The 27,173-nt window shown below is 38.5% G+C and overlaps 3 protein-coding genes across 7 annotated transcripts in view; 2 read left to right on the top strand and 1 right to left on the bottom strand.

Moving 5' to 3' along the window:
- The first annotated feature begins 204 nt into the window (after positions 1-204).
- LOC5519981 (serine-arginine protein 55) lies at positions 205-5,487 on the top strand. The gene is made up of 8 exons (XM_032365052.2): positions 205-553; positions 937-1,007; positions 1,290-1,394; positions 1,767-1,836; positions 3,798-3,871; positions 4,324-4,417; positions 4,493-4,542; positions 4,970-5,487. Exons 1-8 carry the CDS (start codon positions 422-424, stop codon positions 5,028-5,030), a joined length of 657 nt encoding a protein of 218 aa, XP_032220943.1. The 5' UTR covers positions 205-421; the 3' UTR covers positions 5,031-5,487.
- LOC5520058 (WD repeat-containing protein 70) lies at positions 5,416-27,144 on the bottom strand. 4 transcript variants are annotated; one of them, XM_032365049.2, is made up of 24 exons: positions 26,943-27,144; positions 16,534-16,621; positions 16,171-16,317; positions 13,687-13,749; positions 13,512-13,601; positions 13,357-13,439; positions 13,201-13,281; positions 13,025-13,084; positions 12,637-12,699; positions 12,231-12,371; positions 11,725-11,885; positions 11,482-11,552; positions 11,292-11,359; positions 10,738-10,776; positions 9,799-9,898; positions 9,528-9,612; positions 9,330-9,396; positions 8,359-8,430; positions 8,028-8,128; positions 7,753-7,832; positions 6,896-7,012; positions 6,678-6,793; positions 6,348-6,391; positions 5,416-6,274 (listed from the first exon to the last, which is right to left on the bottom strand). In XM_032365049.2, exons 2-24 carry the CDS (start codon positions 16,571-16,573, stop codon positions 6,184-6,186), a joined length of 1,980 nt encoding a protein of 659 aa, XP_032220940.2. In that variant the 5' UTR covers positions 16,574-16,621; positions 26,943-27,144; the 3' UTR covers positions 5,416-6,183. The 4 variants fall into 4 exon arrangements, with proteins under 4 accessions (XP_032220940.2, XP_032220939.2, XP_032220941.2 ...); XM_032365048.2 differs by lacking the exon at positions 26,943-27,144 and adding an exon at positions 26,399-26,756; XM_032365050.2 differs by lacking the exons at positions 16,534-16,621; positions 26,943-27,144 and adding an exon at positions 26,399-26,752.
- Positions 20,389-27,173, top strand: part of LOC5520059 (talin-like) — a 33,700-nt gene continuing 26,915 nt past the window's right edge. The window contains exons 1-5 of one of the 2 annotated variants that reach the window (XM_048725581.1): positions 20,389-20,538; positions 20,825-20,960; positions 22,582-22,685; positions 23,599-23,674; positions 24,279-24,376. In XM_048725581.1, the coding sequence (XP_048581538.1) occupies positions 22,629-22,685; positions 23,599-23,674; positions 24,279-24,376 (231 nt within the window). In that variant the 5' untranslated portion in view covers positions 20,389-20,538; positions 20,825-20,960; positions 22,582-22,628. The remainder of the gene's footprint in view (positions 20,539-20,824; positions 20,961-22,581; positions 22,686-23,598; positions 23,675-24,278; positions 24,377-27,173) is intronic. The other variant, XM_032365047.2, reaches the window with a different exon arrangement.

Below are 27,173 nucleotides of genomic sequence, written 5' to 3' on the forward strand. Positions count from 1 at the left end.
CCCTCCATTTACGGAGCGCTTTCGCGACTGACACCCGCGGACAGGCTGAGGACGGCTGCAAAGAAGGTGTAACCTGCAGCGAAAAGGATAAGTTTTTTTACAGCCCGTCAAAGGAAAACCTAGTCAGCAGTACCCAGGCCTTCCAACAGATTTTGCGGTCCCAACTCTAAACTCACATCTGTGAGCCACGTGGCCTGGCGACGAGGCGCCCGAAAAGTCATAAACTGACAATGATACGGGGTACGGTGAGGTAAAAGTTCCACAGGGAACCCAAAGTTTATTTTTCCATGTACCATGTGATCTTCACGTGACCTTTGGGTTGCGTTTGCTACAGGACGCCATATTGACTTCTCGCACAAAAGGCTCAGAGTTGACCAAGTTAACGGCGAGTTTTTCTCGATAAATCATCAATATTACAATTATGAGTCGCGAAGGAGGTCGGGTTTTTGTTGGACGTCTCCCCCCTCGTGCGAATGATCGAGATTTAGAGAAATTTTTTAAAGGATTTGGTCGAATCAATGACATCAATTTGAAACAAGGCTTTGCCTTCGTGGTAAGTTAGCAACCCGGTTCGGTTTTACTTTAGAGCACTCTACTTGTTCAAATAATTTTGCCCTTCCATGTATCTCGTTATTTTAAGGTTTATTTCGAATGGTGTGTTATCGAAGTTCAAGATATCTTGAGTCTAAAAAGGCTCATTTCTACCAAACAAACACAAACTTAAGCGTCTCTTTCGACCTTATCGATAAAAAAATATAAGCTTATAAGTTCACTGCAGTATGCCGGAAGAATTGTGAACTTGAGGACCTAAACTTGTTTTACATCGGCCTACTCTAGTTTGTAGCTTTCAGTTCCAGACCAAAGGCAAGGAACTGTTTTCCCACGCTATGAAATATTAATTACTTTTCTTGTAATCCTCGTGTCGGTAACTTGCAGGAATTTGATGACGCTCGCGATGCCGACGACGCAGTTTACGAACTTAACCACAAAGAGCTTCTCGGAGAAAGGTAATTTTATACAAGCAATAGAAAATTGCTAAGAAACTGGCTACTGTAATAGCTACACATTTGATAATCAGGGAATACAGAGCAACATCAGAATAACCTGCCACAATGGTTCTACAATTATTTTAGTGAAATTACTTTTGAAGGGGGGGGGGGATTGCAGCCCCCTGTCAAATATCTAATGTTGTGTTTCATACTCATTTAGAGTTTGACTGATGTATTAGGAACTTTTTGTGGTGACAGTAGAAAGTGTTATTGATTATGAAATTTTCTATGATCTTTCAGGGTTTCAGTAGAGCATGCTCACCCATCTAGGGGTGGTGGCGGTGGCGGTGGGCGCGGTTTCAGAGACAGAAGCCCCAGAAGGGACAGATACCGTTCCTCCTCACGGTGAGATATATTTTCATTTAAAAAGAGCATTGTTTATATGCACATGTATAAGGCTGCCTTTTAATATTTTTTGTTGTTTCATAGGTCAGCCAAATATAGCTTAGAGGATTTAGAAGAGATCTAACTCAGCTGATTTTATGTATTTTAAAATATGCAATGTGTTAATTCAACTGCGGAGCCATTTTCTATTTTCATTTTTCAAGTTAGTTTATTTTTTTTATCTTAAAACTTTATATTTGCCTTCCAAATTCTGCTAAGCACGAAAAGGGCTGCCCTAGCTTACTGCTTGTGTATGCATGTAAAATACCTAACTTAGAGTAGCCATACACCCCAATACATTATGATATATTCTTTAAATGTTTTTTTTTTCAGATTTGGAGCTCCCTACAACACAGAATACCGACTGATTGTAGAGAACTTGTCCACAAGAGCTGGGTGGCAGGTATGTGTCAAAAACTACAAACAATGTGTTTCATTTAATTCGTGTCACAGTGTAATACAAGTGTCAAACATTTATTATCATTCACCATTAAGTTGATGTATAGTTTTTGTACTGTGTGATAGAGATCTTTTTACAGTTTTCTAAGACCATGTTATGGGAATCTTTGGGGATATATGGTAACAGGCACTCTAAAACAAACACAATTGGCAATAAGGAGTGTATTGTCCTGCAACTCTTTCTATAATATCTAAACTGCAGTTTTGCCTGAACTCATCTACCATACCACTGTGGTGCCACTACATGGATCTAGCCATTGTACAAGGAAAGGGTGATTCAATAATAAATATACTGCATAGGGACCTAGGATGTCCATCTGCCATTGAAATTCTCCTGTCTGTTATGCATAAGAAGATCATATTGGAATGATAAAATGACAGGGGCTTAAAATTCAGTTTGATATATTTTGTACCTGAGCATCCATCACATGTGAGTTCCATTTAAGCAACAGTTTATTGTAATGCCCCTCTTTGCTACTACTAAGATGCAGTCATTGTTGTGTTATTTCCAATTGTATCCCAGTTATGAATTTATCCTGAAATGCGCATAAAGACTTCACAACAGCGCATGCTCGTGGCATCATTCACTTGCATGCCAGCGCGCATAGAAGACATGTCAAAATTGAAAATTGCTTCAATTTCTATTCCAGCTCTCAGCAGAACAAAAAAAAAACAGTCTAGGTATAATCCATCAGTTGAAATGCAAGTTTTGATCTTGAAGTTTTTGTTCTAATAAAAAAATTGTTACATATCTTACGCTAATTGCAAAAAATGACTGCGCACGCTCGTGGCATCATTCCAGTGCATGTCAGCATGTGCAGATGACACTTTTTGCATTTTCAGTGCAGTCACTGGGGTATAAAATAAATCCCTTTTTTGGCTCACTGTAATATCAGCGGATGTTTGTGGATGAGAAATGATCCTCAAAATTTGCCGCTTCGCTTCTCGGCCAACTGTTTATTTTCTGTACCATTTCGAATCCTTGGACATTATCCGCCGATATCCCATCCACCAAAGGGGTTTATTTACTGAATATCCAAAATCATTGTCTTGTTTAGTAATAGCACATACTGAATCAAACCAAACAATCAAAACCACCCCCAAAGTTTGATTGAAGATGCTCTATTCCCAAACAAGACAAGGATTTCAGATTCTTGGAGGTAACACAACACTTTTGTTATACTGCTGTATCACCTCTAATATAAACATTATAAGTCGCTGCTGTTATTGAACTTTCACTGTAAAGGTTGCAGCTTTACACAAGTGCACACTATAATCTTTATGGTTTGTAACACCTCTGTATTATTGCTCTTTACCTCTCCCCATAGCTGTAGTCTCACATAATTAGTCACTTTGGTAATGTGGTGTGCAAGCTGGGGGCCACTGGTCTTAGCAGAATAGAAAGCTCCCTTTTCAAAGCCAGTGCTAGCATGGGATGATGCTCTATAGCTCCTGGTTTCTGCTTGGCTCAACACAACTCCTGGTCTTATCGTGGGGGTCTTAGGCACTGGTCTAGTTTTCCCTGGCAATTCTGATCTTTGGTACCAGTTTGGTTCACAATGGTTCACACTGTTTGGTAGCTTGGCTAATTATTGGTTTGACAGGTAAGCTATTGTGTGGTTGTTACCAAAATAGAGGTTACAAAATTTCCTAAAATTTCTTAAAAATCAAAGTGTGAAATTCTGAGGTTCCAGTTCCAGGAACTTTTGCTCTCGTTCCAGGAACCTATACTGTATGCAATGTTGGCAAAAGAAAGTTTGTAGGTCTAATAAGTTTTCTGCATAAAATCTTAAATTAAAATTCATGCATGGGGCACCAAAAGGTATAATGAATCCCTGTTTTATCTTGTTTCTATGAAGAAAATGGACAATAAATGGTACACTTTCATGATTCTTTTCCCCACAGGATTTGAAGGACTACATGCGCCAAGCTGGTGAAGTGACCTTCACACAGTGCCACAAAGATAGGGTCGGAGAAGGGTATGTATGTTTGGCAGGGTTTGCATATAGGCCCAGTGGCCGGTCATAACGGCCAGTCAAAACTACTGTTTTCAGAGTGCTGACTACTTAAAGAGTTGATTGTTTTATTTGAACTAATAACTTCCACCCCCTACTTATCAATTTCCACCGCCTACTCTGAGTGGCTTTTATGGTTAGATCCTAATAGTTTGGGAAGCATCCACCTACATGATATTTTCCGTGCATGATATTTTGGTATAGGGAGATTAAAAGAGAAAATGTATATCAATGAAGCCGGTAAATTACAAAAAAAAGGTATGAAAAACTCTGGTTATGTTGGGGATTGTAGTTGCAGGATAGTAATACCCAATGAGTTTCGGATTGGAAATAGTGTACTCATATTTTCGGTACTGTATTCCTAGAGTCTGACCCAGTTTATCTTCCAGCATTTAATTTTTACATTTTGTTTTTAGGGTTTGTGATTTTTCCAATGAAAGTGACATGCTCTATGCGTTGAAGAAACTTGATGGTACTGAGCTGTTTGGCAAGAGGATCCGACTTGTTGAGGTACACTACTTGTATTTGTTGGAGCATTGCTGATACAAGCAGGAGAAATAACTGATACATTGTTTGGACTTGTAGAGCCGTCAATCCTCCAGAAGACGCTCCCGGTCACCTTCTCCAAAACGAAGGTATACTGATTAAATATTCCATTATAAACAGCCGTAGTGAACCACATCTTTTTTTTAATGTTTTCATAAAAAAATAGAAGACAAATTATTTTAAGAAATCTAAAATAACATACTATTCTTCAATTTGCTAAGTAAGATTGAAATAGCTTCCCTAAATCAGGTGATGTGAATGGATGCTCCCTGGCACTTATTTTGTTGCGATATTACATCTATTTGTATCCCTGCGCTCCTATTTCTCAAGTGCATCCTGTTTCTCTGCACTAGCATCTTTTAAAACAAAAACATTCTGTCTAGAAAATAAACCCTTAACAACCTCTTTACTAGATGAATAAAATTTACAACACATTGGAACTTGAAAGAACACCACATGATCACAGCATGTTATTTAAGTGGATTACCCATATTAATTTCGTTTTTGTTTCTCCAGATCTCGTTCCAGATCTCCAAGACGTTCTGCATCCCCCAGGCGTTCGGCTTCACCAAACTAGTGTGTTAGATGTGAAGTTCAAAGCTGTTTCATAAGAGATGGTCCATTTTCTGAGTTAGTGTTTGAAGCAGATAACTTGTGACCTTGTTTTTATTGTTTATCAGTTCCCGCATCTTCAATGCAGATTTGATATCTGTCTAGGAAACGTTTTTTTTTATTACAAAATTTCTCAGCCTCATACAAATTGAGGAAACGAATTGAAAGTACAGTAAATGTTTTTTTCATCAAATTTCCTTTTGCCAAAAATAAAAGAAAGTTTTTTTTATCCCTGTAACATTTTTCTCAAAAGTTTAAAAACTTGTAGGCTTCATTCATCAAAACCATTTGATTTGTTTGTATTGGCTTCTTTTTTCCCTTTCCTGTATTGCATGTAAGGCAATAATATGTACGTAAACATGTCATTTATTTTAAAATAATGCAGTCAAATCTGATTAAATACAGAAACGTTGTCTCCTGAATACATGTCAGTTGTATTTATCCACTTTAAGTAAAGGTGCCAAAGGTTGTGAAAACAGCTGTTGCTTGCTCTTTTTAGTTTGTGACATTTCGTCATTTTGTAAATGAACAATCACAATTCACTTTTCAGAATTCAGAATTGGCTGTTGACCATTATACTTGAACGCTGTTTGTAGTTTCCTACGCAGTTGTTCAGACCTTTTATTCATTGTGTACTGTGCTACATTTGAAGTGACACTGTAGCTACACAATTGCAATTGTGCTGGTGTCAACTACGAAGCGTGGGGAGGAGGGCTGTGCTATGATAATTATTGAATATAGTTATTAATTTAAAATGCATTATAATTTGCAGCAAAGAATGTCATCAGTCCACACAATGTTATAATGTAGGTTCCCCCCTACTGACAGGATTCATACCCTATGTGAACAAATTTTCATGTAAAAGAGTAGAAATATTACTTTAGCTATTAAAGTTCCATAAAACTTAGCAGTCAAGCCATAAGTGTGCGACAGCTTTGATAGAATTTCAAATCAAATTATTAGATATAAGCATTTATTTATATACCAAGTACTGCCCTCTACCGATATATGCACGTGAAGGGTCTCATGAAAATGATTATGTTCAATAATAATGTTAACATGCACTTTCTGCTTATGTATCAGTAATACCACAAGGCATACGATCTGCTGTCAATATGTCACACTATTTTCATCCTCTTTCTTCGATCCTCGTCTTCATCTTCTTCCGAATCCTCTTCAGGCTCCTGGAATATTGTTTCTGGTTGTGTCCTAAAGGAGAATGTGCCATATGAGAAATTGGAAGTAACTGTCATAACTGGTATAATATGATTATATAACTTACGTTTTATAGGCTGGAGATACCCAGTAAGGATCATCTTTTGCAGCCTGGAAAATACAGAAGTGTTAGGATCATGTTAAAGTTAAAAAAAGCATGGTCTTTCGAGTTGAGATAATGCTAGGGCCCAAGAAAAAAAAAGGTGAGGGGGAGGCTAGAAGTACTAGTGGTGAAAATTCCAAAAAAAATAATAAACAAAATAATCTGTCTGGTCACACACCCAATTCAGCAAACATGTGAGTACCCTCCCTTGTTTAATTAGCTCATCTAGTACCTGACTCTTTAATCACAACAGAGAATGACATTTTGCAAGGCAAATAGGTACAATCCAATTACCTCTGCATGCTTGAGTATAGCCTCGCGAGGGTGTGAATCGTCCATCTTTTCAAGAGCAAGGTTCTTGACTACAAATGCTGATAGCGACATTCCTGATGTGACGCGCCCTCCCTTACCTAAACAGAAATAGAGCATGTCACGCGTCACACAACGTCCCTTGCCTGACCAAATATAGAACAATTCAGATGGTTTATCAGTGAATAAGGCTGTATTTATACCTGGGCCTGTCATGGGCAAATCTGGTCGCCGTGATTTGATGGGATCTTTACGATCGCTTTCTTTCACCTTCTTCATGTTTCTTGGCTGCTTCTGGCGGTAGATCGGCAACGCGTGCGCTACACAAAACACAAAACCCCTAGTCAGGCCATCATCGTTGTCGATCATTATATAATTATCATTTACATTTGAAAATACAATGGTCTGTTAGTAAGAAGACTTAAAAACAACCATCCACGAGCGTTTTATTATTTAATATTTTTATTATAAATAAATTATCTCAATTACTCGCTTTAATTAGCAGATTAAAATGGATGCTTTGCAGGTTAAGTGATAAGCCTTTAAAAATTATTTTCCGTAAAAACGAAGTTTCTCGTCACGCCATGGACTTCACTGTGCAAAGACCTGACCGAGACCTTTTGAGCACTTGTTACTCACGTGACTAGCGCAATGACCGAGACCATTTGAGCACTTGTTACTAACGTGTGACTAGCACAATGACCGAGACCTTTTAAGCACTTGTTACTAACTTGTGACTAGAGCAATGACCGAGACCTTTTGAGCACTTGTTACTCACGTGTTACTAGCGCAATGACCAAGACCTTTTAGGCACTTGTTACTAACGTGTGACTAGCGCAATGACCGATAACATTTGAGCACTTGTTACTCACGTGTTACTAGCGCAATGGTCGAGACCTTTTTAGCACTTGTTGCTAACGTGTGACTAGCACAATGACCGAGTCCATTTTAGCACTTGTTACTAACGTGTGACTAGCACAATGACCGAGACCATTTTAGCACTTGTTACTAACGTGTGACTAGCACAATGCCCGAGACCTTTTTAGCACTTGTTACTCACGTGTGATTATGTGATCAGGAAGGACCATATCTCTGAGGACTTTCTTTCGTTGCGTCTTTCCCACGCACAACATTGCACCCCTGTTGACAAGACAAAAAAGAAGGGTCACTCGAAATACTAAAATCAAGGGAGTCAATGCAATCAGCGCACATCGACTTAGTAGAATTAGAAAGACTGTAAGCAAGTAACATATAGATGAGAAAATATTTTTTTCTGGAATTACACATTTCACACCACAAAGAGCCTCGCGAGGGTTTATGTCCCGATGAACTTACTTATTGCTGCGGTTAGGGTCAAAGTACACCTTGACTTTTCCGTCGCTTGTTCCGACAATAATCTGATTCAGCTTTTGATGCCACATGCAGCTTACAACACTCTGTACCAAACAGATACCTTTTTATTAGGGTGCAATTGAAAAACGGAATACGAAGGCATGCAGTCATCTGAAGTGACAGAGTAGCTAGCTTCAACTACATAATACCACAAACACATGGAACGTAAAAGTACAGTAGAAGTACACCCAAAATATGGCAGTACGACCTTCAGCGTCTCTAACACCAAATAGGCTTACTGTAAAAAAAAGAGTGGGAATTCATTGTTACTTACAGAGTCTGCAACCTCAAACTGGTAGGCAATGTTCAGGGTATCTTTTTCGAGAAAAACCAGCTTGCCCATACCCTAACGAGAGAAAAAATGTCAATAAAAAGTCAGAAAAAAATAAAATTAATTAGTTATTCAAGACTTGGTCACGACATGATTACGCTGCCTTGTTGTGTATTAGCGATCCCGGTCGGTGTTATTTATCATCGCCAGTGGCGCAGTTGTTGACGGTAATCAAGCCCTTATTGTTACATCCAAAGTCATTCTTCCGGAAGCCTTGTAACAATCAATGGGGATTTTAATTCAACCAGCAAGTGCATTTCCAAACAACTACGAACAGAACTCTCTCAGAATACCAATGTGCTAACAAGGGACTCTGGGGTTCTTGACTAGTTTCTTTTTAACAAGCCAAAACTGTTTAAGAGCCCAACGGAGCTGCCTAAGTTCTAGTAAGATCTAGTGACAACTTTACTGTGCTCATTGAACCACTTGACTTCCTTCCTGGACAGGCCCATCCCATCACGCCTACCTTCAGAACCCACAGAAATGAGGTTCAGAGGGAAGTTTCTTTATAGAAGAGAAGATATTAGACCACAAGCTGTCTAATTAAAAGTCAGTAGTATTTCCCGCTGGTGGAGAAAGGTCAAAGACCTTGGAGTACAGCAAATGTGGCTGGTAGCTTCAGATGCCTCAACCCTACCACTGATTCACAGGGTGAATTATTAAAAAGGCCCTCTTTCTGTGCCTTGAATACCTCCTGTTTAGAGCTTTCTGTGTCCGCTCGTTTCCTTTGCTCCTCATAAGCGTTTTCTGAAACGAGCACAACCTCCCGCCAAACAACTTTGCTACATGACATAAATTGAAAAGCCATAACGCTGTTTAGGGAAGCATTTCACATGTTAGAAACGGCGAAATGTTTGAAGACATGAGAGAACGACTTTCTCAGGACGTTCCATGACACTTTAATGCACACATACCTCTCCTTTTCTGACTGATGTACCAGTGACAATAAGACGATCATCAGGACTAAACAGACACGACGTCCTGGCAACAAATTATGCAACGATTGACAATGAGAAACACATTTTCAAAGTAGTTTCATTAATCTTTCCAGACTCAAAAGAAAAAAATACGAATTCAAAAACATACAAGAAGTGTTTGCTCCTACTACTCACTGGGAATAGAAGTTAGGTAAGTCAGTTGCTATGTTGACTGGTTTTCTAAAGTTTCTGAGATCCCACGTCTTTACTGTGTCATCACCTGAGATAAATATGTAATGGCAAAATACAGTGAAAAGTAGGAAATGTATTCCTTTTTGGTTAGATTGTCGGGGAGGGGTGGGGTTGGGAAAAGCCAAAATTATGTGTATTATACACCCATTTAAATCCAAAATAAGCAGAAATAAAAACAAATCAAGTCTTCTTTAACAGCACTGTGGTAGTATACCTCCTCTCGAGACAAGCAGATTCCCAGACAGTGAGAAGTCAAGGCCAGAAGTGTCCCTGCCAGACATGTGTGCTTCCCTCTGTAGATATGTAGTGTGAACCTATAAATTATAATAATTAATCAATAACAATTACATGCATTTGTATAGCGCTATCATTGTATCTCGCACTGTCGCCAGTTTACTTCCGGTCCATTACGTAACAATCTCCGATTATTTTTAACGGAAAACGCGAAAAATATTTCAAAATATTGAAAGCTATTACTTATAATTATACCTCTATTGGAAGTTTCTTTGAGGATGTGATTGATAACTTAGAGCGGATGGCTTGTGAAATATCTTGGATTCTAATAGATTATTTTGTCTTATAACGGTTGAGGTTTCCGTCGGACCTCCGAAAGTAAACTGGTGACAATTCGGCTTTAAGGTTAAAATATATACTTCCCATGTGCACGGAGTTGCTACCCAATTGCGTTACATACACATGCCCGTTGCGTTTTGCGTTACCTTTTTCTAGTTGCGTTTGGCGTTGCATTTTGTATGACATCATGCGTTGCGTTTTGACGCTGACTACGCTGCTCTTTCCGTTGCGTTTTCGCGTTGCCTTTCCGCGTTGCCTTTCCGCGTTGCTCTTTCGCGCTGCTTTTCCGCGCTGTCTCTGGCGTTGCTTTATCGTTTGCTGATATTTGTTTATTTTAGCCATTATATTGTGTTGAGAAAATGAATATCCTCTCAGATGAACGACTTTGTTAACTCTATTCCCCAAACCGGACTCGTTTCCAGAATGGGTTGCATTGCCACTAAGGATATTGTGCTCGTCTTGGCTTGAGAAGTAAAGGCCTTTTTTTATAATACTCTTCTAAAAGAAGGTGGTATGGGAGGCACTCCTCTGTCTACGGTCCTGTAAAGCATGGTCCCTTTCATAAAAAAAAATAACTTACAAACATGCGCTTTGTGTCCCAGGCCTGTATGGAACCATCCTATAAAGAAGGAAACAACTTTGTGAGTACCTATAATCGCTGTGTAAACCATACTATGAGTCTTCTGTCAATTGGATACTGAGGCTTGTGACTGGCTGCACTTTATAGTGCAGTCAATCTCACGCTTAAGAGTTTCTTTCAAAATTCCCACAAGTGCTAACCAAATTGTTCGTGTTTTTCTTTAATTAGTAAAAGGGTAAGACAGAAAAGGTATGTCTCACATTCAGTAAAATAATAAAGTTCAGCATTATAGGGGGGGGGGGGGGGGGGGCATCCATGAGATACCCTTTGCCATCAACTGAGTGTATTGAATCGTTTACTAACCGACGTCAACTTTGATTTTTGCGGTATTTCTGGAGTTGCTGTAGCGCGCAATGCAAGTTTTAAACATTTGAATATTGACTTTTTTACTTTTTTGAGCTCTAAATTCTGGGTTTGTCTTATACGCATGTGCGTCTTATACGCGGGTAAATACGGTACCTAGTGTGACATCCATGCATCCCTGACATATATACCTGACAAGCAGCAACAATCAGCTTTCCATCTCTGCTGAAGCAGCATCTCGTAGGAATTGTCTTTTTTCCTGGGAAAGATCATTTCAAAGTAGTCTCAGTCTTAGTATTATTGGCAAAAGGCTCTTAGCGCAGATGTTGTAATTTAACAAAAGAAAACATTGACATAACTCAATCAAGATTTGGTCCTCACCTTGCTTATTTTTTGTCTTGATCACGTTCTTGTTTTTCTTTGGTGAGTTTACATCCCAAATTCGAACAGTCCTACAAATTAAAAGATACTTTATACTAGGAAGGCTTTGGCAAAAAGTAACAAGGCTGAAAACAAACTAAGACCTTCCAAAGACCTTATTTCATGCTCAAATAAGAACTTTTTTCATGCTCAAATAACACAGGACCCCCGTCTGAAAACAGCCCTTCCCAAACTTTGACTTACCCATCATCACTGCACGTTATAAACTGTTCTTTTTGCTTGGGATGCCAGCAGGCACAATGGAGCATTGCAGTATGTCCCTTTGTGTTGCCCATGTCTGTCAGGTACTGGTCCCCCTTGACACACTCTAAGGCCTCAAAGCCATCTCTGTCAAGTACTTTGGCCTGTGATGATGACACATTTTCAATAGAAATACAGCTGCACATTGTTTTTTGGTGAGTGTTTTTTCATTGTTTTTTTTTTCTGGTGAGGGGAGACAGGGGAGGGGGTGGGTAGAAAGGGTAAGTGTTGCTGTAAGATTTAAATTGTTCACTAGGGAATTTTGGTACCTAAAACCATATTTGAAAATATAAAATAAAAACACATTAAAAAGTTTCTTTCAATTTCTTTTTCTGAAGCGGGTTTGGGGTGGCATGATGACATTATGATGATAATGGTGGAAAGGAACCATGCAAGTAACCATGAGCTCAGTCCAAGGCGTTACATTTACAGTATGCTATCTTTCTAACCTGTGCATTGCCAGCAGCAACTAGGAGGACATCACCTGTAATGCTGTACTGTGCTGACTTAATCTGATGACACTCGAAAGGTTGTAACGTCCGGAAGGCTCGCAGGCTGGAGTCCATGGAATTGAAATCCCAAAATTTGATCTGAACCAAAACAATGATTGCTAAGACAGTTTGAAGGATACATAATAATGCTGTCATGAAAAGCATGTGGTTTTTATTTCCTGTTATGCAAACTTTTAGAAATCAAGGAATGCTACAAAGTTTATACATACAACATGCAAATCCTAACTTTCAAGTTATTTTAGATTAAAGAAAAGTAATGCCATTTATTTTTTAACATGGTGCAAAGAGAGTGTTGTATAGTGTTCATAACTAGATGCTGTGTCATTATTCCTACATACTATACCTCATAGTCATAGCTACCGGTTACCAGCCGAGATCCTGATGGGTCAAGGGCCACAGCTGACACCTGGGAAGTGCAGAATGAGATTTCGACAAAGAATATCTGGGACAAACCAAAAGGGGTTTGAGAGCTGCCTCCCTAAGCAGGCCTTGAGATGTGTCAGCGGTTCTGGCCAGTCTGGTCAGTCCACCATTAACAATGCACAACTAAATCCAAACTCTAGCAATACTTTTTGGGTAACAGACTTTATATATAAGTATTTTTATGTATGGAATGACTGTGAACATTACACCCCATTTGCTACTTCCTATATTTGCACCTGGTACATGTCCCTGAGGTATACATATATAATTAATAAACATATTACAATTACCATAATCATATGACTTACAGTCTTGGAGCCATGTTCTAGTGCCACTTCATGAGTAATAGGCAGGCTCTTCTCTACACTCTAAACAAAAATAAAACATGACAATACAAAAAGTTTTCTATAGCTTATACAGTAGGTAGCATTATTTTGTTACAGAAAAAACAATCAAGAAGAAAAAAAAATGTAATCTACAGTACCTCGTTGCTTTTATCACTATCATCACCATAATCATCATCATCATCGTCATCACTGTCCTCTTTCTTATTGCTTTCTGATGTCTGAGAAAGATTGCCAAATATTGTCAATTATTAGCAAATAAAATAAACTCCTTAAACTGACTCCATGCTCAGTACCTTATCAGATTTACGAGTCATTGTTGGAGGAAGCATCACAAAAGGAGCATCATTATCATCCTCATCCCCATCAACAACTTTCTCTAAAAGCAAACAATTTCTTACATTTAGTATAAGGAGAATAAAAAGCCCTTTAAAGTGATATATTACACCACCTTTCTGGTTTGCAAGGGAGACTTGCTGTGCAGTGGATCGTGCCTTAGCAAACATCTCCTCTACATTGAAGGTCTGTGCTTTCTTTTTGCCTATAAGAAATAATGAAGATGTATCACTTGTTAAAAATGTGGTGAGTAATATCTTGATCAATTAGAACACTAGCATCTGACTTACCAAAACCTGAAAAGCCCATCATGGCAGCAATATCTGGTGTGTCCTCAGGTTTTTGGTTATCAGCTGTAGAAGGACAGCAGAAGACAAATGTTAAACAAAACAATTTAAAAGGGTCCACTTATAAATGTGTTCTGTAATAAACAGTTTATTGTTCTAGCAACCACGGAATTTTTTTCAATTGTTTAAAAAAATTATTTAATAATTGATAAATGAAGGAATGCACAAATGTTCAGGATACAATGTAAAATAATATATCTTCGTGTGGCCTAGCACTCGGCACTTTGCAAAATTTGAACTCCTTCCCCATGTGGCCAATTCTATTGCTAACTACGTTTGTCACGGTGGCGACTGTTTCATATACTTGTGAGTTTTGAATAATGATCTTTCACCTCGAAATCTTATTTCTAATACATCAATATAACGTACAAATGGGAGAAACACAGCTAAAGAATGATATTTCTCTTGTATTTTTTTTGTCGCTTGTTGTGCTGTTTCCTAGTTCTGGGTAACATAATGTTTTCACGAAAAATCATAACTTCTTAATTGTCTTTGCCTGGTCGTCATTTAAAAAAACAAGGGAAACAAAACGGAAAGCGTAATGAATTTTGCAATATTAACGTTAATAGGAATAGGATTTCGTGGGGCTTAAATATCAGGAAATTAAAGAGACCAATCAATATTGAGAATGGTGCCCACCGGTACCATTAGCGGATCCATAGATAAAGTGCAATTCTTTTTTTTTGTCTCATAAAAAGGTATGAAAATCTTACCACAGGGTACCCGCAACACCAGATTTTGTGCTATTTGCGACAAAGAGATTTTCAGATGTTTCTTCTGCAGAACATCCAAATCCTCTAATTTCTCAATCTCGCAGATTTATAAGAAATACATTTAAAATCAAGACAAAAGTTCATATTTCGTAGGTTATAGATATTGTAAGTCCTTGATACATAAAGAATGAGCTTTTTTAACTAATTCTTCCCAACTGCTATCTTTTAGGGGGTGTTTTAGGATTTTTTTCCAATTCTGCTATCTTTTAGGGGTTTTCACGCCCGGGGAGGGGTATTTTTTCCAATTCTGCTATCTTTTAGGGTGTCTCACGCTGAGTGGTGTTCCAATTGCTCGAAACGTATTTTACAATAAACCACAAGTCAACTGATCCGTTCATACTTCCGGCTTTATTGTCGGTAACATAACAATATAGGATCCGTCAGCAAATTAAAACCAGCATTGTTTTTTTAATGCTATCTCTTAGGATTAAAAATTCCTCTGACCACACCCAATGTGTTATCTCTTACGGGTAAGAATTGTTGTTGACCACAGCCTTAGTGCTATCCCTTAGGGTTAAAATTTATTTTGCTGTCGAGCACCCCCATCTGTTTTTCTTAAAGTCCCCCCCCCCCCCCCCCCCCCCCCGGATACTGTGACAATATAAGCCACCATCTTGAATAACCGTGAGGAGGATTGGGTCTAGCTTTGAAAACTTTTTCTCTTAAATAAAGCATTTTAATGCAGCTGACGACAGTTTTATCTTGAAATATTAACAAATAGCATTATATTTCCCCTATATCAAAAACCAGTCTCATTATTTATAAGCATCCTTTTGGCTATCTTTATGCCAAGTTTGGTGCTTTTGTATGCTAATATAGATTGAAACACTAAGTGACCGGACTAATCAGTGTGGCTAATTCCTTTGGCTTAAATTAGCCAGAGTGGCTTGTGACCTCAAGATCCTAGCACACACAGAGTATATTATGTACTCAAACCTGTTTATTAAATGGATTATGGGGCCGTCCTGACAAACCATAACCTCACAATGGAGATCTAATGATATCTTATGATCAAGCCCTATGTTGATAGGAGGGAAATATATTTAGACTTTAAGTTATCGTAAATGATCTAATAAACGCCCTTTTCCATTTCTAAAATGCCTCCTATCTATTGAACATCCCCATCAGACCATCGAAATTTTATAAATGCCCTGGCATTTATTAGATCATTTACGGTACCTTTATGGCTTTAGGATGATTGCGTTTTGACATTTGCCCAACATGAGGGAATAACATTAGGAACATTAGGGCATCAAGAATGGTGTGCACGCTCACAAATTGCAAATTTGGCAAATCTAGAACAGCATTTTCCTATTTTCACATTCTACATGTGTATTCGATTTGGAAAAAGTGCAAGCATATGTGCCATTCTTGATGCCCTTGTCGTCACTGTTCACCATGTGTAAGGTCTCTATTGATAGAGAGAGGGGGTGTATTGATATCAGTGGGGGTTGAAAGCTTTTTCAATACACACTCTCTTATCCCCCTAGCTCTCCAGATATGATCGCTTGTAAGCCAAAACACATTGCACAGTTGAAGTGGCCAAGTATGCAACTGTTCAAGTTCTCATGATGTGAGCAAAGACTGAGCTGTTGTAAGACTGTTATTTCCTGTATAACATGACATATATTTAAACACACATACTAAAACACACCTGCTGGGGCCTTTTCATGCTTCCTCGAGTCTTTTGATGCAGTCGTAGAAGATGGCGTCGCACGTGAGCTATTTGGTCGTGATGTTACGAAACTTCCAAATCCTGCAGACTTGACTGAAGTTGAAGGCGATGCGTAGCGTGAAGAAGCTGGAATATGATACGACTTTACGGGAGCTTGAAAAATCATAGCAACTCCAAATTTTAAACACAAAGCTGTCCGGGTAGTGCTTTTCATTGATTGGTAGTTTACATTGCAACAAGAAAGAAGCAGACTATCATTATTTACTACTGTACACAAGCTACTTAATTATTATCAAACAATAGAAGTAATAAGCTCAGAAGCAGTATAAAATAAGTGGCTACCTCGTAAAGCTCTCATTTCCTCTAGATCTTCGTCCTCCATTATATGGATACTTGTGTGTACTATAGGTTATCTTCTAAAGCAGTAGTCCTAAGAAAATTTCATGAATATCAAGACGTTTTTAAATGTCGCGCACGGCCGCCATCTTGAATTTAGTAGGAACGCAGCGCATATTTTGCGTTTAAGATACCGCTGACCAGAGATTGAGAAGCTTTAATTTTTTTTTTGGTCTAGGTAAACAAAGTTGTAGCGCTTGAACGTGTAAAGTGCGGGGAAGTATATTTCTTAACAAGAAGAAAAAAGGTCTATGTGACAGATGTTTTGATCTTTGAAATCATACGCACTTTGATGGGAGGGGGGGGGTTGCTTTTTCGAAGGGCTCAAGGGGGCATAGTATCGGCTCTCGGTATTGCCTAAAACAAGAAGTGTCCCCCTGTTATAAATTTCAACAGTCTACGTCTCTCAAGCCTCTGTGACAGAGTGTGTGTGACGCACGTCCAGCAGGCTTCAAATCGTAAGCCTCTCATTTTCTTGTCTACTGTTACAATTACAAAAAGCACATGAAAGAGAAACTCTCCACTGCTCGACTAGCTGATCGACTCAGCGTGGAAACACAGTTGAAGAGCTTACGTGCGTCGATACGAACGTTAATTCTACTTTTAGTCCAATCTTTACTTTTTTATATCTTAATGGTCGGGGGATAAGGAAAACCATGACGAGCAATCCTACAGATAGATAGATAGATTTTATTCATGAAACCTTATAAAACATTTACACCGGCGTAAATCCACAAATAATATGTTTTCCTTACTTTGCCTTTTGCATTTTTTTTCTTGTTTCGAATGATTAGGTGACGTGACCGTACGTCGTCATCAAGCTTCACATTTCTTGCCTTCATACATTCAAAAATATGTTTCGCTAAGCGCCGATTCACGTTTTCATTCCGGCTCAATCCCATAATTCTGACGAAGTTATTTTCTTTGTTGGCATGGTGTCTAACATTGATACCTGCATGCGTTTTAAGGAAATCCAGTAAATTATCCCGATCATCTTTATAGGCCGGACATTCTAACAGAAAATGTTCTTCATCCTCCACTTTACCTGTCTGGCATACTAAGCATTTTCTTTCGTTAGGTTTTTTATATGGCTTTTCATACCTTCCAGTTTCAATTGCTAGCTTATGATTGCTTAGCCTGAATTTAGTAAGGGCAATCCTATGGTCAATATTTTTTACGTCCGTTAAATAATCTTCTAAATTGTGGGACAGTTTAAACTTTCTGAGCGTACGCAATTTGTTCTTTTGGGCTTGGTCTTTTCTGTTGTCATTTTGAATAGAGCTAAGCCATGTCTGTTGCTCAATGTCATAAAGCCTTTGTTGAAGAAAACTGTAAGTTGCTTCGGGTTGTGTCAGTCAGCCAAATATCGCTCCTACCCGCAAGGTTTACGAGTATTTGTTTAATTTTTCTATGCCAAAAGTTCTTGTTTTCATAATTAGATATGGTAGCGAATGCTTTGCGGGAGAGTTTTTCGTTAATAATAACGAGTTTAATTCAACCTTTCGCAGTATAGACTGGATTACATTTGAGTCAGAGATAAAAGTAAGCAATACAATAAACTACAATTAATCAAATGTAATTAGCATATTTAACAGTAACGAACTCGTTGAAACGACTCGTATTAGTAGGCCTCTGATAAGATTTAGATTTAGATCTGAGATTATAACCTGGATCATGCGTAATGCGACGCCCTTTAATGATAGGAAAAGAGGATTCTCTGGTTTGATTCTGGAAACGAATCGCTGGCATGCGATATTTCTTCGCTCGTGCAACGTTGGAAGCTTTGCAAGCGTGAGTGAGCCCTCATAACTACTACCTGGGAAAGCGATCTTGAGCGCACGCCTCTGAACATTTTCTAGGGCGTCAGACAGATAATTTGGGAGGTTCGCAAAGGCTGCAGACGCATATTCAATGACCGATCTGATAAGTGACCGGTAGACTGTTATCAGCTCTATGGCATCCAGGCCGCATTTCTTAAGTACTCTTAGAGCATAAAGCATTTTGTTAGCCTTCTTAATTATGAAGTCGCAGTGCGCAACCCATGTCAAGTCACACGATATGAGAACGCCAAGCAGCTTGAACGACTGCACCCGATCGATGGTATTGCCGCCTACGGCCATGGGCTGCCAACTGCAACTATCATAGTTTAAGAAGCTAACGGACATTTCTTTGCACTTTGATGGATTAAGGCGCATGTTATTCTTTAGGGCATATGCTTGAATGTCGTTAACAATGTGTCCTAGGAGGGATGGTGAGTTCCTAGGTACCAACTCAAGAACAGTCAAATCGTCCACGAACTTAGCCCGCGGGGGCCACGTCCTGACCAAGTCATTGACCATTACACAGAAGAGAATGGGCCCAAGCCTGGTACCCTGGGGGATTCCCCCGTTAAGTAGTTGCGAGGAAGATGTTTTACCATCGAGGCAAACAGACTGCGAACGCCCTTGTAGAAAGGCTGCAACCCAGTGCAAAAGTGCCGTTTCAACATAAAGTGATCTTAACTTATCTAGTAAGATATGATGGTCAATTAAATCGAATGCTTATCTGAAATCCGCGAAAAAGAGTCAAACCGAGCAATTGCCGAGATCAAGGGCCTCAAGCATAAGGTGTAGAATATAGACAATAGCCTGTTCGGTAGACTTAGACGCAACTGCAAACTGCTTACTATCTATTTTATCTAAGACAGCGGGGAGCATTCTCGAAAGTGTTAGTCCTTCCATGATCTTGGCGACTTGTGACGTTAGGGAGATAAGTCTCACATCGTTTTCCACGGTCTTTGCATGCTTGGACTTAGGGAGAGGAAGTGCGATAGCAGACTTTAGAGGAGATGAGAAGAAGCCATCAGTTAGCGAGCTGTTGTAAAGGTCGCATATGACCGGAGCAAGTTCGAAGGAGAAGGTCTTCAGGATGGTATTGGGAATTCCATCGGGACCGGGTGCTTTTTTTTTATCTTGGTGGCAGATAGGGCTCGCTCAACCTCCGGGATGGTGGCAAGTAACCTAGCAGGGACTTCATCGACTTGAAAGGATGCCACATCGCGAGTAGTTAGAGGGGGGAGGTCATTGTTGTTTGGAAGTTTATGCCAATGTTTGATCGCTCTACACTTTGCTTTTGTTCTGAGAGGGAATCGTCCTAATTCAGCCCTTCACGCGTTCGAGCTACAGTATCGGTTTACGCCGAGAAGCCATTTTAGAAACTTGGTGTGGACCATTTCTATTGGATCTTTTACATCGCACAATGCTGTTCAACGCGGGCTGTTTTTTTTAATTCGAAGGCTGTATGTCCTAGGGCAAACGCCGTTCTTTTCATGTGCCGTTCCAAATATACATGCATGCAAATGAATAAATTCAATTCTTCATTTTTATGTATTTGCATTCGGAACTGTACCCAAAAAGAACGGTGTTTGCCATCATTCATGGAGAAGGGGGGCCGACGGGATGGGATCTCCAGTCTATTATCTTTTATTATAATGTCTAGTGCACACTAGCAACATAACAACATAACGACATGGGCGCGCGCACTATGTTTAGCCCGGGTTATGTTTTTCATTGTTATGGCAGCGCTGTGGGAAGGGTTTGAAGAAGGGGGAGGGCATCACTGTGCGGCACGCAGTGTAGACAGTCCTCTTACTTTTCCCTTAACCTTTTTCTACACAGGGTATACCGCCATATAACTATTAGATCTGCATGACTGATTCCCGAAGTATCTTCCAGACGCAAAATCGACGCCCGAATAATTTCCGAGGTAAGATTGACGTTATCGATACCCATATTTGGTCACTAATCCGTTCCCGCCCTCAATTCCGAAGAGCCGAACGCTTGAAGCGGCCATTTTGTTTGGAATTTTGGAGCTTCCGCTTGGGATTCTTTGTGAGGGAGGGTTGAGGAAACAACGGCAGATTGTACACGACCAATCTGCATGAATTAACGTAGTGATCTGGAGTGCAGGAAGGTAAGTGCGAAATATGCTTTTACGGAGTCATGCCGAACATGTGTGTTGGAATTCGAAGGATAAGTCAGTGAGTGCAATCAAAACGTTCGATGTTTGCTCATTTGCTTCTTTGTATGTATAAATATTTAGGCTCAACCCGCACCTCTTAGCCAGCCGGTTGTATACTAATGGACTTCACGGTGCAAATTAGGTGCTTTATTGTGTTTCCTCATACCTGTTCTCTTGTTTGAAGGCGATATCTCGTCTCTTCACGCACATTTTAGACAAGACTTTCGTACCGTTTTAGGGAATGAAATTTGAGCTGCTATTGCTATCAATTAGTTTTGACTCTGACACGAAGACCGATTTGCTGTTCTCTTGTTGGCCAATAAATCGTCCCGGCACTGCAGGAAAATTTGCTCTGGGTTTTTCTTGGCTTAAATGTGAGTCTAAGAGCTTAAAGCTAATATGGTTCCTTGTAATGCCCGCTTCTATTTTTGTTATTTATTTGGTGGATTTAAAGGCCATGTGTTATGTTATGAACACTATTCTGTCTAAATGAAGTGGACGGACACAATTGACTCCCCTGAACAAACTCAAACCACTTTATATCTATTTACGCTATCCTATTTACATTTCCTCTTAGATCGACTTAGATAATCAGGGTTTTTTTCTCTAGAAGTTACAAATACTTAGATGTGACTTGCCAGCAGATTTTTTTCCTTGACATGTGTAGCCAAATAAAGTCCTATGAGGGTTTTGACACCTAAGGGTTAGTAATTTTATACATGTCCTTAAACCATTATACCCTGGTTTTAACACAATGTTGTGAATTTCAATTGAATACTGATTTTTGTATTGTTATACTGTTTTAGTTATGTTATTCGATGATTGCAGACTGGTGAAGCCATTACAGCCAAAACAATGTTTATTTTTATTTTATTAATGAATAATTAAAAGTATATCTTTCTGATAAAATAAGTTAAATATCACATCAGGCTTATGTAATATGATGCCATCTGGATGTAATTTATTTAGTATTTAAAAAAAAATACTTAAATTCTCAATGTAAAGTTAATGAAATCTACATGCTTATACAAATGCTGTAATATATATTAATAGAGACAGTTCCAGTTAATATCATACCCAAAATTAACACATATAAAAAATAAAATTTCTTACAATCTTTGAAAAATGGCCCTAGGAGCACAACAAAGTTTCAAAACTGACACTATTTTGACAACACAATCTTAAGTTTTGTTCAGCTTTAGCTCTATCTCTGACAAGTGGACATTTTGATAATCCAGTCTTATCTGAGAAGATCAAGTAACATTAAGAATAATACCGGCTTTACCATATTCAAATCATGGTACTGTAAGGGGTGTCAATACTCTCTTCTTTAAGGTATGACTTTCTTTTTGAAAATTACCAGCAGTTCTGAATTGCAATTTGGTATTCTTATTTAACCTGAAAATATATAAGTATAATTTATTGAAGTTTGGCAGTGTTCTATCTAAAATGTTATACTTATAATGTGGTCACCACCAGCAAATTGATAAAGACTGTTGGTTTAAGGCTTGTGTAAGGGAATATTGTGGCGTATGTCCCTCTCTCAAACACAAAGTCATTAAGATTAATTTTAGATACAACCATTTTTATTTTGAGGTCTATGGCAATTTTTTGCAACCACTGTAAAATGTTTGACTAGACAGTTTAATTTATCTTCAGTCAGAACAAAAAGTTATACAAAAAGCATTCATTTCCCCCTAGTGTTCCTAACACCTGTTATGAATATTTGAGTGGTCTTATTTGATGTTTTTTTACTCTGGCATTATCTGTTAAAAGCTTTCTTTAATCCCCCAAAAAGCATTAAAAAATCCAACATAGGGTTGGTTAAACTTCCTATAAGCTGTATTGTGTTATAGTGCATGGGTGTAGATGTTTATAGGTTAAAGGTGTAAAGAGCGATATATATTGATGTATAGAAAAACAAGCAAACTACAGTTTCATCCCTAAAAGCCTATGTCATGGTGGCCCACTCATTATATAGATTTTTTTCTCCAGATTTTACTACAGACAAGTGCAAGACATAAGATTACAGAGGAGCCAGGATGGCTTTGTCACTGAAGATAAATGTTGTGAAGAATAATAGCATCAAGACCCTCCAGGTAGGTAGAAATGGTTGCATTATCAGGCAATCTGATACTGCACTTGAATGATGTAAAGTATGCCCTCTGGGAGAAGGGGACACCTGCAACCATCAAGTTATTGATTTCTACCATTTACAATTCTAATTTCATTATCTAAACCTTTTGGTTTAACAAGTAATTCCAAAATAAAAAGGTTTGTTGTTACTGCTTATTTGCCCAGAGGGGCGATATCATAAAGAAAGAGAGGAAGAGGCTTTGTTTGCAATTTTGTTATATTTGTTATACTGTTGCTGCAAAACAGCTACCTACAAGTTGTTTATTACTCCTTACAAGCCCTTGTATCAGAAATACAGATGGCGACACAGGACAAGTCTGTGACTGTACTTATTAATATTTTATATCCAGGGATAATAATTATAAAAAAAAAATAGTTTAAGCTAGGATCATTGCCTTTAGCATAGAGTTTAGCAATATACTTCATGTAGTGTGATGTTAGGAACTCAATTGGGAGATCGTCTCTAGTAATAGCATGCTTATGACATCCACGAATTACTAGCCTTGTCAGATGACTATGTCGAATGACATAACATTGGAAATCTGGATTCCGCATGCATTTGAAAATAGGTGCAACAATAGAAGCTCTACGCCTGCAATCTTCAATATTTGTATGAATATTTTTCAATAATTTCCAAGCCACTTTTTAGGCCTCATCACTCAAACTAATGGAATCAAATTTGTTGTTTTTGATTGGTCAGCAAAATGCAGAGTGGTTTGAAGTTGCACCAATGATATGAAAGGCTTAATCTACACTTTAAGCCTCTAGATTAAAAAAACAATTAAATTTTAAACCAGGTTAAAGTTTGCAAATTTAAATTAATGTCTTTGAGTTGCTTGACAAGAAACTGAAAATTGTATCTTATGTGTCATACAGTTCAACCCTGAAGCAACCGTAGCAGAAGCCCTGAGAATAATTCGGGAAAAGGTCCCTGACGCTAGCCCTGGCAAAGGTATCATTGAACTCCTTGCTAAGCTCATTATGAATCATACTACTGTGAACCAGAATCTTTTGTCAGTGTACAAATGCATCCCCTAGTCCGCAAAAAAGTGGGTCATATCTTGGGTTCATCAAATACGTCGTCTTCTTTCCATATGAATCTCCTATGATTGGTTACACCCCCTCCCCCATCATCAGCAAATCCTAGTTATATGCTGTATACACCTATTTCAATTAAGGTTACACCCGCAAAACAATGTATCGTAACCCTTAGTGGGTTCAAGGGTAACATGGCTGAATCCCGGTCTCTAAACACCTTGTAAAGGTTTAGAGGTACATTAACAAAAATGCTAAAGCTTTTTAAACCTGTATTTGTTTTTAACACTTATTTTATTAGTTATTTGCCATCCATAAAGCACTGCGGGTTACAACACAGATCCCCCGACTGCAACCTTGAAATAGGTGCCATAGGTGCCAATTAGTGCCTTATTTTTTCTTGTTATTCAACAGAAGACGATTCCACATATATATCTTTTGGGATTTCTAAATACATTATGTGTTGGACATCTGTGGTATGGTTTTATCACTATAATGTATCACTTGTTTGCCTGTTTCAGTTGCAGACTATGGATTATTCAAACAGGAGGATGACCCTGCAAAAGGGAAATGGCTAGAGCCAGCTAGATCAATAAACTTCTATCCATTGAAAGATGGTGTAAGTATACATTTTACCTCAAAGCACTAGGCAGCAAAAAAGCAGACAAAGGATACACACTGAAATACACACTAAATCAACAACAGCACAAATAGCCCCAAAATAATTTCACCTTTTTAAATGTCTGGCTTTGTGTTTAACAGTTTTTTCTCAGCAACGTTAACTAGGAAGGTGATCCAGTATGATGCATGCACCCCCCCCCCCTTGGCGGCCCAAAAATGGGTAATTTCTTACTAAGGAATCTTCAAATACCATGCTTTTTCCATATGGCACCTATGATTGAGCACCCCCCCCCCCTCCCTCCCTCCCTCTCAGCCAATCCTGTGTATGCGCCTGTTGAGGCCCACCAAAAAATTGGAATGGAGGGGCACATGTGACTAAAAAAGGGGTACAAATCACACTTTTATAGCTATGGACAGAAATAAGGATACAACATACTGAAGAGTAACCCGGGGATTCCCTTTGAGAAACCTGTAAATTTCCAATGAAAAACTTGTGACATTCACAGGCTTATTCACAGGTTACTCACAGGGAAATTCACACGTTCCTCTCCAGTAGTGCAAAGTGCTAAAACTAGATTCAGTTCATACTTTGAGCTTAAACGGCAAGTATGATAACATTTATACGAATCTGCATCAATAGTGTGGAGTTTGGAAAATATCGAAGTGCGTTTTTGATGCTGAGAGCAGCGATTCTACGTTTACTATGTTTTACTTTTGTCTACCAAACCTCATTCTTTGATTGGTCCGACACTAGGGGCAAAAGTGCACATGCACATATATTTCAATTTTGTTTTTGGGCGCACATGAAGAAACCCTAGTCATCTAAATATTGCTTGGGCATTTAAAAAAAGTTATGTTATTCCTAATCATGACCTAAGAAGTCTGGAAAATACTGACAGATTGGCCTAAGGCGGCGACGGTCCTCCCAGACAGTAAAATTATAGTTCTGATCAGTGTCCTTAAGAAGTGTTATTTTTAGATGCTAACACAAAGCAACTTCATTAGATAAGATTTGATCATGATCGCAACTATCACCAGTAGGCCAGGATTTGATAATGGTGATAAACACATCAGCAAAGCACAAAATGCTCACGAGTGCTTACTATAGTAACAGAGCGAGTGCTTACAATTGACAAATTCCGCAACAGCCCTTTTTCATTGACATTAACATTATTGTTTACCTTTCAACGTTTAGTAATTTTTAAAGTATATTTAGTACATTTCTTATGCAAACATATTGAGGTTCCGACTTACGATTCACGTTCTACCAACAACCCATTATTTTTAGATAACGTTTCTTTAAAGTTTAATGAAGCGAAATGTGTTCCCAAAATTTCTGTCGCCAGTTGTTAATAAAGTTATCATATGTTTCTAAGTACCCCGGCCATTTTCACTCTTTGCCTGAGGTATATTAATCAATTATTCTCAAATCGTTTCCACACAAAACCACATGAGAATTATCGGAAATATCTGGGATAACACGAGGAATTATCCACAAAAACTCATGATCTCCATCGATTGACTTCTCATAGGGTACATGTCGCGCACAACATGTAGTGTGCTACATGTAGCTACCGAAAAATAATAATATTGGTACGAAAACAAACAAAACAAATGTTTCTTGGATAGCAGAGAAACTTTTGGTGGTTATACTGTACTATGGAACATCTCATACACTATGAACGATATTTTAAACAACTTCAATCAACAATGTAATTTTGAAAAATTCACACCAATGGCTATCGGGCTAGTTATACAAAGAAATGCAAATAATGTGGTATTCCGAAGTTTATCGTAAATTTTGCCTAAACACTTTGTGAGATTTTACGATCTGCAAAGCTAGTGGGGTAAAGTAACAATTAATCAAAGAAAGCAGCATTTGCGCTTGTGTAGCCCCACTTTGTTTTGTTATTTTTGGGTTCATTTGAAAAAAAAAAAAAGAAGAAGCTTCGCCCCACAAATACTGGGTATCCCAACAGAAACTTATTTGTAAATATCCATCATTCCCATCCAAACATACCTTTGTCGACGTTTAAACCAATTCCGAACAACGCAAAAATTGCTCTAGTCGCAGGTGTGCCTTCAGCTCCAAACACGGACTAATTTCTTCGTGTTATTCATTACTAAAGATAACTTCATCAGTTTGCGTTTGAATCTTGACTTCCAATGAACTTCCCCTTCTTCGCCATCCATAACCTGACATTTTGCTTGAACACGCACGTACTCAATAAACAGCGAAATAATACACCAGGGAGATGATACACATTCAATTGGGAAAGGGAGTATTTTCCGTTTGTACTTGGCAGACATCAGTAAACCACGCTTTCAGAGATCTCCAAACCACAAATTGACAGTTGCTAAGAAAACTAATCACGAAATCACGTTATGGGATCGCTTTTTTTTCTTTTCTAAATCCGGATGCCGTGCTACAGTATAAATAAGTAGCGAGAATATGTGTCACCTTAAAACTTGCATCAGATTTACATTACACTATGCGCAAAGTTAGAAAATGTCGCGCCATTCCAGATTTTTTGTAATTACGCAGTACAACAACGTAGACTTACTTGATTCGAAATCCCGCGATGTCGTCCCAGTAAGTAAAAGCTGCATTCATCCATAGCAAAACCGACCGGTTGATCAATATAGGAATATAGTTTTTTTTGGCTTTTTGCGTCTTGTATCACAGTTGTTTTCAGGTAGCACAGATTTCGTTTTCAATAAAAAGGTTTTCCTCCATCTCCATTTGTATACAAAATTATTATGCTTTTCGATCCACACTTGATATTAGCGTGGAA

Source organism: Nematostella vectensis, chromosome 3 (assembly GCF_932526225.1).
Source record: "Nematostella vectensis chromosome 3, jaNemVect1.1, whole genome shotgun sequence".
NCBI lineage: Eukaryota > Metazoa > Cnidaria > Anthozoa > Actiniaria > Edwardsiidae > Nematostella > Nematostella vectensis.

What these genes read in the sequence shown, in the direction of transcription:
- LOC5519981 (XM_032365052.2), top strand. Translation starts at nt 422, where the DNA reads ATGAGTCGCGAAGGAGGTCGGGTTTTTGTTGGACGTCTCCCCCCTCGT. An exon ending in AACAAGGCTTTGCCTTCGTG is followed by an intron (nt 554 to 936) that starts GTAAGTTAGCAA and finishes GGTAACTTGCAG; the next exon opens with GAATTTGATGACGCTCGCGA. An exon ending in AAAGAGCTTCTCGGAGAAAG is followed by an intron (nt 1,008 to 1,289) that starts GTAATTTTATAC and finishes ATGATCTTTCAG; the next exon opens with GGTTTCAGTAGAGCATGCTC.
- LOC5520058 (XM_032365049.2), bottom strand. Translation starts at nt 16,573, where the DNA reads ATGGAGGACGAAGATCTAGAGGAAATGAGAGCTTTACGAG. An exon ending in ATAACGTGCAGTGATGATGG is followed by an intron (nt 11,553 to 11,724) that starts GTAAGTCAAAGT and finishes TTTAATTTGTAG; the next exon opens with GACTGTTCGAATTTGGGATG. An exon ending in TCCTGATCACATAATCACAC is followed by an intron (nt 7,013 to 7,752) that starts GTGAGTAACAAG and finishes TGTTTTGTGTAG; the next exon opens with CGCACGCGTTGCCGATCTAC.